Source organism: Engystomops pustulosus, chromosome 2 (assembly GCF_040894005.1).
Source record: "Engystomops pustulosus chromosome 2, aEngPut4.maternal, whole genome shotgun sequence".
Lineage (NCBI taxonomy): Eukaryota > Metazoa > Chordata > Amphibia > Anura > Leptodactylidae > Engystomops > Engystomops pustulosus.
The window spans coordinates 227,075,084-227,091,672 of NC_092412.1; the positions used below are offsets into that span (position 1 = coordinate 227,075,084).

Below are 16,589 nucleotides of genomic sequence, written 5' to 3' on the forward strand. Positions count from 1 at the left end.
AATATTACGATCGGATACACTCATGTACATGTAACTTGACTTGCTTCTAATACTTGTACTTGGTCCTCTATGACACATATGCTCTATTTTTGCAGTTATGCTGCCTGTGCTAGCTAGCAATAGGACGACCAAGGAGCCATGGACCCAGAATAAAGCCGGTACTGGCCAGTCACCCGGATCTCAGAGAGCCATACATTTAGTGTTATGTTGTATTATTGTATTAAAAGGGATGACAATTACAGTTACCAAACTGCAGAGCATCGAGCAAGTGTTCTGCTGTTACTGTTACACTGTATCAGCGGCAGTGCTACTATATTACTTCCTCCTTATAAATATTAATATTGTGCTCATGTGATGCTTTTGTAGTAAGGTTTCTTTTATAGATCAATCCATACAGTATATAATGTCCAGTACATGTAGCAGTCACTTTGTTATACCACTCCCAACCACTAGATGTCAGTATTAGTAGGTTATTGGATGTCCAATGAAACATTCCTACTATTTGCACTATAGAAAGTAAAAAACGATACATGACACAACGAGGTTTCTTTTAATATTGAGAAATTTGGTTACATGGGTTAAGATGTGAATATATAATGATCACCTTTGTCTCATTGTACTGCAGAACAAAGCGCGAGTCAAAAGTTCCAGAAACGATTTCAGAAATTAAGATTTAATCGAAATCCCTCAGCAAGTAATAAGTGAGGGGGCTATGCCCACCACTGTGACAGCTGCTATATTGAATTAAGGGGAAGGTGATCAAGTAGCATTTCAAAGAAGATTTGTCTCGGATATGGATTGCTGTGATCAGATTAGTAACGCCTCTTGTCGTTCAAAAGTTATAAACACAGCATAATAATAAGAATAATTCTTTATATAGCGCACACAGATTACGCAGCGCTGCACAGAGCTTGCCAAATTGGTCCAGAAAGTTGCAACAACAACCGGGAACGTTCATTGTGATGCACAGCTATTTAATATGTTGTCCATGGTGCTGAATACAGAGCTGTAGGCACTGGGTCCAATCATTATGAACCGGCATGAGGATCTATGGTGGATCTCTGTGTTAAATACCTTTGAACCATACTAGATATTACAAATCTGATTTCTGAGATGATCATGGCCATCTTTGAGATGCTTCATGACCACCTTCCCATTGGAAAACCTTGTTCTTAATCCAATATGGCAGCTTATAAAATGGAGGCCATGTACCAGAAATAGCCTAAAAGATAGCCCCCCTCATCCCTTACTTGCTGGGGTGTTCAGAAATGTAATTTTTCATTTTAGTTTCTGCAATAATGAGGGACTGGGGCCTGATATATATATTTTTTTAGGTGTATTTTAATTGTGATTATGCCATTCTTGCTATCATTTATTAAAATGTTGGCGGCATGACCCAGACATATTGCCAGATTAGCAGCCAAATAACCAATCTGGCAAATCGACGCCCCTAGCTACTAGCCAGGAGTAAATCAACACCCCTATCTACTAGTCATGGCTATGATTGGCCAGGGGTAAATTGGCGCGCCTATCTACTAGTCATGGCTATGATTGGCCAGGGGTAAATTGGCGCGCCTATCTACTAGTCATGGCTATGATTGGCCAGGGGTAAATCGGCGCACCTATCTGCTAGCCTTGAGTGCGATTGGCCAGGAGTAAATCCACGCCCCTAGCTACTAGCCATAGCTATGTTTGGTGATTGGGTAGAGACTCTTTGCTAGGGGTGTCAATTTGAAGGATTGGCTGTTGAGCTATGAACCTAGTGGCCAAACCCCAAACTCAAGCATCGGGTCTACTCATCTCTAGTTGTGAGAGAACAGTGTAGTAGCAGGAATAAGTCAGATGATGGGTCAGAATAAAGTTTTCCACAGTAGATGAAACCCATCCACTTAGCAAAAATGTAGAGAGAAAATTAATATTTAATGCAACAGCAAGAATTAAAATGGTCCATCTCCCAATAAAGTGATACTAGACACATGCTCTCCACTGGCTGAGGGGGGGCACAAACTTCTGCTGATGGATAGACCGTTCATGTCACATATTCATAATAAAGGAGATCACAGCTCGGCTTTTTAACTATACAATATAGTCTCCTAAATTATTAGGAAATGTTCGCTCTCCCCTGCCAGTCAGAAATGGTATGGTCTCTAGCTGCTCCTGTGATGTTGTGCTTAGCCTTCATTTGATTGAAAGCAAAGCATAGAGAATGAAAAATAGAAAAGTCAAGGTGGTGTCTTACTTATTATTCTGTGATTCTCAGCCTGCCATTGAGGAAGTGGACATGTAATGCTGAATTCATAACCATTTTGTATATTTTGCATTATGACGAAGACATTGTCAAAAATTAATCTAATTGAAAAATGATTTTGGAGTTTGTACAAAGCTTATATTTTGTGAGAGACGTTTATGAGGGGCAGTGAAAGGGAGAAAAGGTCGCGCCCAGGCGTCCAAAAAAATCTCAATCACATCCCTTTAAGGGAGCGGCCTCCTTTCCCTTTAGACTCTGGCCTCCATAAATGTTTCCCAGATATGTTTATGTGAAACCAGGGCATTTTTATGAAGTGCTTCAATTCTGAAAAAGTGATTGTCCGCCGCCAAGTTCTCTGTTTTCTTGGCAGCGAGAAAATAGTTGTTATGCAAATGACATATTTTCCTACACAAATAAAGCGTCTAATGGATATGATTCTCTGTGTGGTTTGTGTTTATTGCCGAGTGATGAAGCAGAGGGGATTTTGTGATCTTTTCGAGCCTGTTTTATGTGAGAGCATAAGATATGGTGAAATTGGGTTTGAAAGGACAACTCCACATGGTGCACAACATCTTGGATTCAGATGAGACGTAAAGCCAAATTCGATTCAAAATGGAAATGTTTATGGCATAATTTCCATATAAAGAACTGTTTTTATTATGGGAATCGGAGAATAAAACCCTTATTGGACAGTTTCACATGTATTACGGGTTAGTTGCAGCTGCAATATATGTGCTGAAATGCGTCTTTAAAGGGGTAGTCCGAGGCCAGGGGGGGGGGCTGCTTCAAAAATTAAACATGTACTTACTTTCTGGCACCCTCTGGGTGTCTCGCGCTGCTGTCGCTCCGATCCGTGCGGCATGTATACGAGCTGCCGGCCGGCCGTGGCCAGTCACGTACACCCATCCCTATTCACAGCATTGTATACGCGGGACAGATGGTTGTCGGGTCCAGCCGGAAGCTGAGTCCAGCACTGCTCCCGCAGCCAGGTAAGTACATCTTTATTTTTTTTAGTAGCCACTTTTTTATTATTTTAAAGGGAACCTGTTACCAGGGACCTCATTTTCACTAAAGACAGGTTGCAGAAGCCCATCACACCTGCAGTGCAAATCTGCCTTTCTGCCTTTTCTAAGCATTTGCATTACAATATAATTGTGAGTTGCTCCATGACAAAATCCTGATTTAGTCCCAGAGGCTGGACTTTGGTTTGGATGCATTTCAAAAAACAACATATGACTTGTCTGTGTTACTCACTCCTCAGATCTTAGCCCCCGCCATTGTGCTCCTGTACAGCTCCACCTTCTGCTTCTTCTCAGAGGTCACAGCCTGGTCAGCCTGACATCAATGGAGGAAGGATAAGCTGTACAGGAGCATAAAGATGGAGGCAGCCTGCAGCTCAGACAAGTCGCATGTTGTTTTTTGAAATGCATACAAACCAAAGCCCAGCCCCTGTGACTACCCCAGGATTTTGTCAGGATGCAACGTAAGTTATAATATACAATTATATTGTAATGCAAATGCTTAGAAAAGGCAGAGAGGCATTTTTGCACTGCAGGTGTCATGGGCTTTTACAATCTGTCTTTAGTGAAAATGAGGTCCCTGGTGACAGGTTCCCTTTAATAAGTCTCGGACAACCCCTTTAATAAACTGACTCTATGGAAATACTACAAACCTCCTCAGGTAGGGTATGAAATATCCTTTTTATAATTCCATCTTTTATGCAGGATCTTGCCTATTTGCCTATAAAGAATCTCCTTTAAAGCCATAGGCAAATGAGCTGAGAAGAATCATTCACTTCCGGTGCCCATAGCTTTGATTATGTATTGTCATGCTATTGCTGTTTTCATTGCAGCTAAAGTACAAACATTTTTTAGTTTTTTTGCATAATATAGTAATATAACCCTCATACCACCGCTCCCTGAGCAGCTCAGAGCAATATTGAACTGTGGAGTCTAATGAGTCGGCATCAGAAGCTATTGGGTATGGATACAAAAATACACACAATATACAGAATGTAATTCAAAGTTCTGAATGTCCAAAACAAAACAAGTCATGGGAACAATTTACACCACATTAACAATTTTGACACCTACCATGGTTCTCACATGGTTAAGAAGCATGCCGCTTCTATCCAGTGTTATATATATTATATATCAGTATTATAAATTAGGATTGTTCTTATATAATCTAGAGCCACTAGAGATTGTGCCCCCATAATAAATCAACCCCCCCCCCCCCAATATAAGTTATAAAATAATGCTGCAGTATATGTATTTATACAATACATACACATAATGCAGTTGAAGACCATTATTGGCTGTACTGGTGTCTAACATATGATATAAAAGCTACTAGTTTGGTAGTAGTGCGGCCTTCTCTGGCCTCATCTAGTACTAAAGTAACGGGTCACTGTGCTAAGGAGATGCCCCCTTCTCTTGGCACTGTAATCGCGGTTGAACACCCTGCGACCATGATTGCAGACATCAGTATGTTATAGAGCAGGAAAAGATGAGCATATTGTAAATCTGCAGGAATCTTTTTTAAAAGCAGGAGATGCTGTGCAGATTGTACATGGTGTGTGTCCTATATCCAGGCAGTGTTCTATAGAGCAGAGGTAGCTGAGCAGATTTTGCATAGTCTCCTATCTCTAGGTAGCATGTTATAGAGCAGGAGGAGCTGAGCAGATATGGCTCACATGTACAATCTGCAGGCAGCATGTTATACAGCAGGAGATGCTGAGCAGATTGTAAATAGTGTCTGATATGCAGGCAGTGTGCTATACAGCAGATGTAGCTGAGCAGATGGGGCACTATGCACAATCTCTAGGTAGTGTGTTATAGACCAGTAGGAGCTGAGCAGATAGGGCACACATGTACAACCTGCAGGCAGCATGTTATACAGCGGGAGATGCTGAGCAGATTGTAAATAGTGTCTGATATGCAGGCAGTGTGCTATAGAGCAGCAGTAGCTGAGCAGATGGTACATAGTGCCCTATCTCTAGGTAGCATGTTATAGAGCAGGAGGAGCTGAGCAGATAGGGCACACATGTACAATCTGCAGGCAGCATGTTATACAGCGGGAGATGCTGAGCAGATTGTAAATAGTGTCTGATATGCAGGCAGTGTGCTATAGAGCAGCAGTAGCTGAGCAGATGGTACATAGTGCCCTATCTCTAGGTAGCATGTTATAGAGCAGGAGGGGCTGAGCAGATTGAACATAGTGTGCTATATGCAGGCAGCATGTTATAGAGCAGAAGCAGCGGAGATGTGACCATTTTCTTTAAAGGGGTTATCCGGGTTTAAAAAATGTTTTATGGCCGGGCTGGGGAGGGCTAGTTAAACATAATAAACATGTACTTACCTCCTCCGGCACCGCCGATGTCCCGCGCCGCGGTCCCTTCGATCCGTGCCCCTGTTTGTTTACAGGGGCACGGAAGCCGCGCACAGGGAGCTTCCGGTCCGCGATGTGGACGGCTCCTCCCATCCGTCCCTATCTCTCAGCGTTGTAAGCGCTGGGAGATGGTGTCGCATGGGAGCATCCGGCCGGCCGCGGCGCGGGACATCGGCAGCACCGGAGGAGGTAAGTACATGTTTATTGTGTTTAAATAGCCCTCCCCAGCCCGGCCCTAAGTAATTTTTTAAACCCGGATAACCCCTTATTTAAAGTAACCCGCTTTCCTGGAATAAATGTTGGTGCCATCTATGAGAGCTGAGATGTTTGCCAGTTTTGCAAGGACTGAGTTGACATGACAAGATAGAGTAACTCTCTCTGATGAAGTGTGCAGAGAGTGGTAAGACTGCAAATCTTGTCTCTTTAATTTGTCCAGTCACTGTCAGCACTCAGAATAGAGGACGTCTCGGTAATCTCTCTCCAGGATAAGGAAACAGACTCTCTATTTATATCTCCGGCGTCTCAAAAGCTTTCATTATGGACAACTATCTATCTGCCAGAAGGATTACTGCTAATAAAAGCGCTGGCACCATCCTAGCCAGACCATTCACAGAATTCGTAAATGAGCCAGTTCAGCATTAACTATTTTTCCTACTTCTTTCCTCTTGTGGTCTTCATACTCTTTTCTTCTCAAGACTTATTGTTCGATGACTTCTTGCTTATGCCATGGAGAAGGCAAATTAACAAGTGGTGTGTGTGTTAGAGAAGAGTATTAATTGAACCGATCAATTCACCTCTATATCCATGTAAGCAGGGCCACCATCAGGGGGGGGGGGGGTTTGAGTGTGACTCTGTTCAGGGGGACCCGAGGAGGAAAAGTGGCCCACAAATCACAGAAAACCCTCTTCCCTTACCAGGTGTAAGGAACTCACGGTGCACACAGAGCCAAATGGCCCATAAAATGTACCAGTCAGGGCCCCAAACTTCCTAGTGGCAGTCCTGCATGTAAGTCTTCGTGATTGAGAAAATTCATAGTAGGTAATAACAGAAGTGAGACTATTTTCTGTATAGCGCCTCCTGATGGGAATAGTTGGCGTTGCTGTTAATGGCCTTATGGTCAATGCATGGTATACAATCCCAGGTATCATTATCTTTTGGCAAGGGGGCTGGATCACCCTGTTACCTCTGGCTGCTGGAGTGATTGGGCATCCGAACATCAGTCGGGCTTCTGTCTTCTCTGATCAAGTCAAAGTGTGGTGCTCAGAGAACAGGAGAAAGATTAATCATGTGATTGCCTGTATGGCTGCTGCTGGATTTATCTAGACCCAGCATAGCTCAAGACTCTGAGCAACAAAGCTGCGGTCCGTTGTTTGTGGTTCAAGTGTTATCGGCGAATAAGGTACTTCAGATCATACACAAAGCAGTGGAAACCCCAACTTTGTGCGTGAGCCCATAGAAATATATAAGAACCGTGGCGGGGATATATCATACATATGTTAAAGCCACGCCCCCTGTCCCCACGCGGATACATCATAAGGCTTAGACCAGAATGGCCGGCAGACAAAACTACGCCAGGTCCAAACTGGCATAGATTTCAGTAAAACATTTTAAAAAATTGTGCAGGTATGGGGCAGGAACGTCGATGCCCGCCCCCTCCCCTGGTCACTTCAAGCCCCCTCGACACCCACATGGTGTGGTGTTGACGTAGTCACCAGAATAATCAACCTTTCTTACAGTGAGCATGAAATTGCGATTATATCGATGCTTCTACGCCAGAAAAGTAGCATAGAAGCACTTATTAATCTCCCCCCATTTGTCAGTAATCGAAACCATGGCTAGAACACGTCCAAAAACAACAGTCATGGGTATGTACACTAAAAGTGTACATTTTACCTGTAACCGGGGTTTCACAGTATTAGTAAAGAAAGTTTTTTAAAATATAGGTATTTTAATCTTTGAAAAACTTGCAATAGCATAGACACCTGATAAGACACACTCTGCTACCAGAAGAGTCCCGTGGTGCATGGAAAACCCGAGGTTTGTTCATGAAAAAAATAACATCTGGCACTTCACCGGGGTATTTCTTCCATGAAAAATTTTCAATTGTTTCTTACATCTTCCGTTAAACACATGTAAAGCAATCAACGAGTTTCTGCCAAAGTCCTGATCTAGCATAAAATGGAACCACCGTTTTGTTTGAAATAACCCGCCCCTTTCATCTGGTGAAGAACTGGATGTTATTTTTTTTACTTTTTACTTTTCACCTTTGAGTGACCGGAAATAAAAAAAACCCTGAATAAAAAAAAAAAAACCTACCATCAAAATGTATTCGACCAATGAATGGCTGTTGTTATGCTAGACAAAACCCTCTTACTCTAACAGATGTGATGTTTCCAAATTTGCATCAGTTACACTAATAAAATGTTCGTTTTAGAGGAACTCTAAAAGCTTAAATGAAATTTCTTTGAAGGGTAACTCGTATGTCATAATGATTTTTAGCGAATTGTCATTTAAAAACAAACAGAACAATGCCTATACTGTGTTCCTCAACACTTTCTGTTGTGGTGTTTTCTGTTCTGCAGCTGCTTGTCAAAAATCACTTCTTCCTGTACCTGCCCTGCTGGGCAACATGAGTGAATATGAGGTTGCCCTCACTTCCCTTGATATTATGTGTTCTCTAATTCAGTAATTTAGCAGTAAATTAGCAGTAATTTAGTGTAAATACAGGATATATATGTATATAATATATATCGTTACTAGCCTGACAGCCTTCTTCAGATGCAGGAGCATGCAGCATGTAAAACGTGGTAAAAACCAGCAGTGAAACCGTTGCATTAAGTTTATAGTCTGTGCTATGTGAGCACTAAGAGTTAAAGAGAACCTGTCAATTGGACTTCATTTTCACTAAAGACAGGTTGCAGAAGGTTACACATGCATTGCAAAGATGCCTTTCTGCCTTTTCTGAGCATTTCCATTACAATATAATTGTGTATTTTAATCTTGTTCTTCCTGACCAAAAAAAAAAAACTTGGAAAAATTTACATCACATTTAAAGAACACACAAAAAATGGAAATACGATACGGAAATATTTATGTGGGATAGACTTCCAGTCAAATTTTTTTTGCAGGTTTTTTACGCAAAACTACTCCAGGTCATGTCTGGCATAGTTTTACCTGACGACTTGGCCGTCAAACGGATACATAAAGTGGTCTAATCCTCTTGATATATCCACCAGGACAGAGGGGGTGAGGCCTTCATCATAAGCCCTCGCTTTATAAATAAATTCCCCTATCCCCTGGTCACAGGGGAAATCTCTTATTTTGGCCAAAACACAGGTCACTCATTCTCAATTGCCCTGGTCCCAAACTGTGATCCCACTCTCACTTCTATATATCTCAAAGTCCCTGGTATCCAGGTCACGCAAAGCTCACCCAAGTCTTAAGGTCATTACAACATTGGATGTTTTTCGGATATAAGGCACTCACTCTGTTAGAGCATGAAAGCTCAGATGTCCATGTTCAGTACTCAGCCCCACTCTCTTGTTACATTATATGATAAGATTTTAGTATAAATGATATTTTTGCAATTTACATCCTTCCAAGGGTTCTAGAAGAGTCCATTATTACAGAATCTTTCCTATGTAAAGTCGTAATAAGACACATTACCTCTTATTGCTTCCCTTGTACGGTAGACAAATGATATGCAGGAAATCGCCTCGGTTTCCCCCAGGCCTCTCTGATTCTTTTACTATGTTACATTTCCTGCACATTGGAATCAGATGGGAAAATAAAAGTATTGTGTGGAGAGGCTTCATATCTTGGTTTAGCATTTATTTCCATTTACAAAGTGCAAGTAGCTCATTAATGTGCCGTATTACTACATTAGCTCATACAAGTCGTTATGGCCGTGCCTAGTGTTGCTCATAGTTTTCTTAATGGAGATGGATTTTCATTCACATTATTGAACCTGTAGTGTGTGATATATCTCAAACCTCTTTTATTGTAGCATTATGTAAACTTGGCAACAATATCATAACGTGAGGGGTGGGAAGGGAGCAGTTGCACCGCTTCTAGGGGCACGTACGGAGAAAGCATTGATATGACCCTATATTATATTTGGGGCTCTACTTGGCCATGTATTTCTAGACTGGATTGGACTTGATTTGTGAGACATTTTGTTATAGAACTATTGGAAGTAGTAATTAACAAAGAAATGTGTCAATTTCCAGAAAGTTGTTGGCGGAGGATGCTGTGGACGGAGGCAGTGCTATCAGATGGCAGGGTCATGGTGTGAGTCAAGTCACGACGACGTCCAATGAAAATGCAGCTACAGTAAAGTCCTTAATCAAGTCATTTGATGTGGGTCCCCAAGGTAAGATCTACAGACATTAAATAAATTATCTCGCAAATACTCACATAGATGGATTTCCAAATGATACAGTTAACATAAGCTCTTATGCACATGGAGAGGGTCTGGACCGATTCTATGAATCAGGAGTAGAAGGGAAAAGACCAGGGCGCATCGACTGATAGCTGGTTTCTGATAGCCTGGTTACCAGTTCTTCCAGTTTTTTTGTAATAGGTTTCTGATAGCCTGGTTACCAGGCTATCAGAAACCTATTACAAAAAAACTGGAAGATCCTGAGAGATGATCCACATTTGGCCAAAGACTTGCCAATTACTCCTAAGATTACATTCAGAAAAGCTAGAAGCTTAAAGAACATAATCGCCCCAAGTAAACTAAGGAACTCAAAAAACCTGAAGTGACACAAGGGAGAACACCGCCGAAAGGAGCATACAAATGCCACCATAAAAAATGCCTCTGCTGCTCTTCCATCACAGACAAAAAAACTTTCTTTCATTCCAATATTACCAGAGAACAATTCAAAATCAAACATAGAATGACATGCGATTCTAACTATATAATATATTTAATAACCTGCAACTGTGGGCTACAGTATGTGGGACGTACCACACAATCCCTGAGGATGCGACTGAACGGGCACCGATGCAAGACTAAAGCCGGCTTTTTACTTCAAAGTTTATCTAGACATCTAACTACCATACATAACAAAGATTTTAGCTGTATTACGATCACTCCCATTGAACACATCCCGGAGGATACCCCAGATAGAACAACTATACTTAACAAAAAAGAATCTTATTGGATCTACAGGCTACACACATTAACCCCCGAAGGTTTAAATGAAGCTATAGAGACCTTCGAAAATTGAGATATACGGCCACCACACTCCAAGAGAACTAGCAGACCCAACCACCTTCATCATAATGTAAGAGGCCACACCGACTGAAAATATAGTGAACACTTTGCTCCTCACTTGGTCCTTTTTGATACAACGAACGGAAATCTTTTTGTCCCAGACCGCCTTCCGTAGAATCTTGCTTCAAGCGTCCGAACACAAGGAACTTTAACTAAAGCGTCCGGTTACCATGACCACAAGTAGCCCACAACCAACCAAACATAAGCCCCAACAATACACCTTCCCACTGGATCCAGGGTAAACCCCTTATTATTGTTTTTCAAAATTTTTTTTTTTTTTTTTTTTTTTTTCTTCTTTATTAACATGCTATTTTTAACCAACCTATCTGTATCTATATGAAGTATGCAGGATTATTACTGTATTATTATTATTGTGTTATTGTGTTATTATTGTGTCATTGTGTTATTATCCAAATATTTATTGTTTTAACCTGTAAAAAACACGGGGCTGCCACTGATGGACAGCAGCATCTTCCTATCCCACCATCTTACCTATGACGTACCTCCCCTTTTTGAGAATGAGGCTCCCAGCCTCTATGTATAAAATATAGCCATGTATGTTACCTTTTATCTTGTTTGCCGAACCTGACGAAGGCGCTGGTCCAAGCGCCGAAACGCGTAGTTCATTTGCAATAAAGATTCTTACCAAAGTGAAGTTGCGCCACACTGTGGATCTTCTCTGTCTTGCTTACCTACAAGCATCTTATGCACATGACCATTGTTGTAGACTGTGCGATATCCATTAATTGACAAATTAATTTCTATGGGTTTGTACACACGACTGTAGTTTCCACTGTCCTGTATGTGAGACGATTGGCCGAGCCACGAAACTCAGAACAGTTCCTAATCCTGCCCATGTTTGTTGCCCCGCCAGTCTTTATTGCAGTCATTAGTGGATGAGTGGCCTGGACCTCACATGTCACGGAGAAAACCAGAGGCCACACTTATTGTTGTTTCATCTCAAAAAATGCTTGTCAGGCTCTTTGCCGTTAGATACACTGTCCATAGTTGTTTGAAACTAAAAAAAAAGATACCCCCCCATCCCAATTGGAATTACTATTATAATAAGGATGTAAACTATTTGGTGGAGATTGAGAAAACTTCTTTTAAAGGAGCTCTTCAGTAATTCTGGAGATGTGCCATAAAAAATGGGTTCCTATCCAGTTATGGAAAAGTATCAAGGGAACCACTTTGGCTAATCAGAGACCTCTTTGAACTAGAGATGAGTGGTCCCGATGGTTGGGTTCAGCTTTTGGGTTTGGCCACCTAACCCAAACACCCCCTGGCCAATCAAAGCTTTGGCTAGTTGCTAGGGGAGTCAACTTGCCAGATTGGCTGTCCGGGGCCGAACTGAACCGTCGGGTCTGCTCATCTCTACTTGGAACCAAGGGACGCCATTGTCCGAAGAGGCCAGTGATTGGCCAAAGTGCTAAAGACTGGAAGTACCACAATGACCCAGGAGACGAATCAAGGTAAATACTATTTCCTTTTTTGGGCACACCTGTCCATACCCCACTAGATTTTAATCCATTAATGACCACCTTATCGTGTTTTTTCTGTGGTCATTAAGGATACTTCTTCTGATGCGCCACCTTTTATAGTTTGGTGTGTCCCGATGCTGCCGGCCCCCCTGGACGCTGGATTCTGCCTCCTGGCAGTACCCGGCTGTAACTAACCGAGCTTGCATCAGTTACATTTCACACTGCAATACATGCGTATTGCATGTGTGCAGAGGCTTGTTCAACCCTTAGTCTAAAAACAAGTTAAAATAAAGTATTTTAGGGGGCTGGCTGACTGCAGGGGCAAAGTGGCTGGCTGACTGCAGGGGCAAAGGGGCTGGCTGACTGCAGGGGCAAAGGGGCTGGCTGACTGCAGGGGCAAAGGGGCTGGCTGACTGCAGGGGCAAAGGGGCTGGCTGACTACAGGGGCAAAGGGGCTGGCTGACTGCAGGGGCAAAGGGGCTGGCTGACTGCAGGGGCAAAGGGGCTGGCTGACTGCAGGGGCAAAGGGGCTGGCTGACTGCAGGGGCAAAGGGGCTGGCTTACTGCAGGGGCATTAAATCTAAAGCAACAATAAATCCACACGGCGAACAGTGTAAAAAAAAACACAAAAAACTTCCTGTGATATGTAATTTTTCATCAAATACAGACAAAAAATGTTGAGTGCCCAATGATACCACTGAAAAGAACAACTCTTTTCACAAAAAAGAAGCCCTGAACCAGCTCTCTCTACGGAAAAATACAGAAGTTATGCCTCTGAAAAGTTGCAGATACTTCAATATTGGTTTTGCTCAGTAAAATTGAGTAAAACTATATTAATGAGGTATCACCGTAATAGTAGTGAACCCGAGTATAAAGATAAACTTTTATGTTAGCAACCAAAAAAAGGGCTAAAAATCCAAAACAAAACAAATTGATAATTTTCTTTGTGTCCCCCTTGAAATCTCAGTATTAACCTAGAGACCCCCCCCCCCAAAATTAATTACCTATACAGTGTATCTCATCCCACAAATAATAAGCCCTCATATGTTCGCATTACTAAAACAAAAATTATAACCTGTACAATATGACAATACAAATCTGCTCTGAATGTATTTGCTTTCATTCTATATCCGGTCGTGTGACCATACAGCAGTCCCCACCATATATTATTATACTTTGCTGAGCATTTCCTCTTTTAATACAATGTGAATGTGTCATTTTTTGGCCTAAATGAATGTATTTTCCAAAGAAATTACAGTTTCTAAATCGCACTTCCATTTTATGTCACCCCTGTGAAACACTTATGTGTGTGCTACATGCACACTGCCGTTGCCCGCCGTACGGTAGCACGGCGGGCACACAGCACCGCTTGGGGAGAGGATTAGGAGGCGAGCACTGCTCATCCCCGCCCCTCTACATTGGGATGTATGGCGCACGGCGCCGTAATATGGGAAAAGATAGGACATATCCTATCTTTTCCCGGGGTAGGGAGCGGTATGGTGCCGCACATGTGCAGCACCGTACCGCTTCCGTACGGCGCTGTGCACCCATTGCCGTCTATGGGGGACAAAAAAATTTAAAACTCCAATTGTCACTGGGGCAAACAATTTTTGGTCTGGATCTACAATTATAAAATATACAGTTTTGACTTACATACAAATTCAACTTAAGTACAAACCCAGGGAACCTATCTTGTATGTAACACGACTACCTCTATTACCTGGCTGTCTATGACAATTTTAGACTTGTCGTTTATTAATTTCACAGGTGGTGGGAGTCCAAATATCCCAGTGCATTCTGTACCTCGCAGTCCACTGAGTGGGATTCCTGTGAGGACTGCCCCAGCAGCAGCGGTATCCCCTATGCAGGTACTTCTCTAATTTTGCTTAAACTTTTTGGAAGAAAGCATTGATCATATAATTCATGATATAACCTTATTCTATTATTATTCATAATTTTTTGCGAATATATTAATTTAAAAAAATGTAGAAATCAGATTTCAGTTGATTTCAACTTTACACAGTGTCTGACATTTAATGAACTATTAAAATAAAGTTTTAAAATTCTGATTATGAGCCAGATTGGCTCCGACGGGTTGTTACAAGAGCTCCTCTGTGCTGCAGCTTCAGAGGCTGTTACACTGTGCAGGTGTACTTCCCCCTTCCACTGTGGGCTGAAGCTTCCCGTGCGGCAGATTACAAATGGCAGAATGAGGGGAAAGTGGAGGTGAAGTAGGGGAGAAGTAGCAACTTGTGTAGCTACAGCATAGAGGGGCTCTGGTAATGGCCCCAGAGCCCTTCTGGCTTATTAGCATTATTTTAATAGTTGGTTTTAGAAGGAAGCCATAGTTAACAAATATAATAAGATTACCACAGTCACACTGTCTGTATCTATGAGTAAGTGTCCTGGGTTTCTCATGATGGATTTTTGTGTCTATTTAAGCTTTATTAAGTTAATAAATAGGGTTCTTTATAGACATACAGTGAATTGCTTGAAATGCGGTGCTTAACTATGCCAAGTGCTACGTTTATTCTGTTTTACGTGTATTGGCCATGTGAGTATTTATAGAAAAAACTTTTTTTGGATTAATAAAGCTTAAAGGTTTTAACTCCTTCCTATACAGGTACATCATGGAACACTGTAACTTATCTCTCCATGCAGCTGCACCTGTAGGTCATGGAACCGTTGCTCGGCAGTGGTGTAAAGCATGAGGGGCAGATTGCCCCATTTCGCCCCCCCCCCCTTTGTGTTCTTGGGGCGGGTGCCGATTGTTGCGATGTACTCCTTTAGTAAACAGAGTTCCTGTGTCAGCCTATCTGTACTATAAAACTAAAAAATTATTGAACCCTCACAATGAATGCCCTGAAAAAAAGTTAATGATTTTTATCACATTTTTATCTTGTCCCACATAGAATGCAATAAAAAGTGAACAAAAATTTTTATCTATACCAAAATGGTACTGTTATAAAGTACAACACGTGTTGCAAAAAATAAGCGCTAAACCAGCTACATAGACAAAAAAAAAATTAAATAAAAGTAGTATACTTAAAAATAAAATGTATGCTGCTAGGAAAATGGCAATGCAAAAACTATAGATTTGGTAAAACGCGTGGTATTGCCATAATACTACTGACTCAAAGAATAAAGATAACATGTTACTTACTATACATGGTGAACACCAAAAAAAATGTACAAAATCATTTAATTTTTTTCTACTGCCCCCACACAAAAAAAATAAATACATTTTCATCAATAGGGCATAGCTACCCCAAAATAGTATAACTGAAAAATACATCTCATACCACAAAAGATAAGTCCTCACAGTTTATAGCTTACAAAATTGCACCACTGAACAAAATAAAAAACACCAAAAAATGTGCTGAAAAATCCTAACTTGGTTTATATTTGAGTCTATGAAAATAACAAAAACTTTGCATTCACCTTTCCGTGTATGCACTAAATATAATATGTGACCACTTCATGTAGCTGATTCACCGTTATACAACTTATTTTTATAAGTCAAATAAATTCTACATGCCCATCCCCTGGCTCCACACACCGAAAACTATGTGTATACTGGAAGATGGGTCATGCTTTAAACAATAGAGTGTACGTGGACGCAGTAAATCACAGCGCAACGTTTGGATATGACGCGGTACGATGATGAACATGTGTTTGTTCCATTAAAACATCCATTCTTCCTACAAAGTGATCTACCAGAATTATTTGTTTTCCATTGTTTAAGTTCAGCACACAGTGCCAGCTTATCACACATTATTATTCTGCCATCGCTACCCCTGAAAGCTATGATCTCATTCCCCTACAATTGGTAGTTTGATGATCGTTCTGATACATGCATGTTCTTTTGTGTAGATTTGTAAGCTGGAAACCCCCTTTAACCAGGAGTGTGCCTGCTATGTCATTTGATGTACAGTTCTACACTGTGAACTCACATTTCACTCTAAAAGAAACTTACAAAACACATGAGAATATTTTACTGAGTATTTTATACATTTATGGATGTAGTTTTGTAGGTGAAGGGTTAATGCAGGAATATTTTTGCCACTTTTGGACAGTCCCGGTGCCAGAACTAAAAGGAAAGCTGACAATTTTCACGGCCATCAGATAATGAATCCTCTCGGCTCATTAAGGGGAGACATAATGGAATGAGAGTCTGGTGGAGGGGAGT

At 41.4% G+C, this 16,589-nt stretch overlaps 1 protein-coding gene across 5 annotated transcripts in view; it reads left to right on the forward strand.

Moving 5' to 3' along the window:
• Positions 1 to 16,589, forward strand: part of SPECC1 (sperm antigen with calponin homology and coiled-coil domains 1) — a 251,247-nt gene that overhangs the window by 175,317 nt on the left and 59,341 nt on the right. For 3 of the 5 annotated variants that reach the window (XM_072138379.1, XM_072138380.1, XM_072138381.1), the window contains 2 exons: positions 9,868 to 10,010; positions 14,168 to 14,268. In XM_072138379.1, the coding sequence (XP_071994480.1) occupies positions 9,868 to 10,010; positions 14,168 to 14,268 (244 nt within the window). Of the gene's footprint in view, positions 1 to 95; positions 2,684 to 9,867; positions 10,011 to 14,167; positions 14,269 to 16,589 lie in introns of those variants that run through there. The other 2 variants (XM_072138383.1, XM_072138384.1) reach the window with 1 other exon arrangement.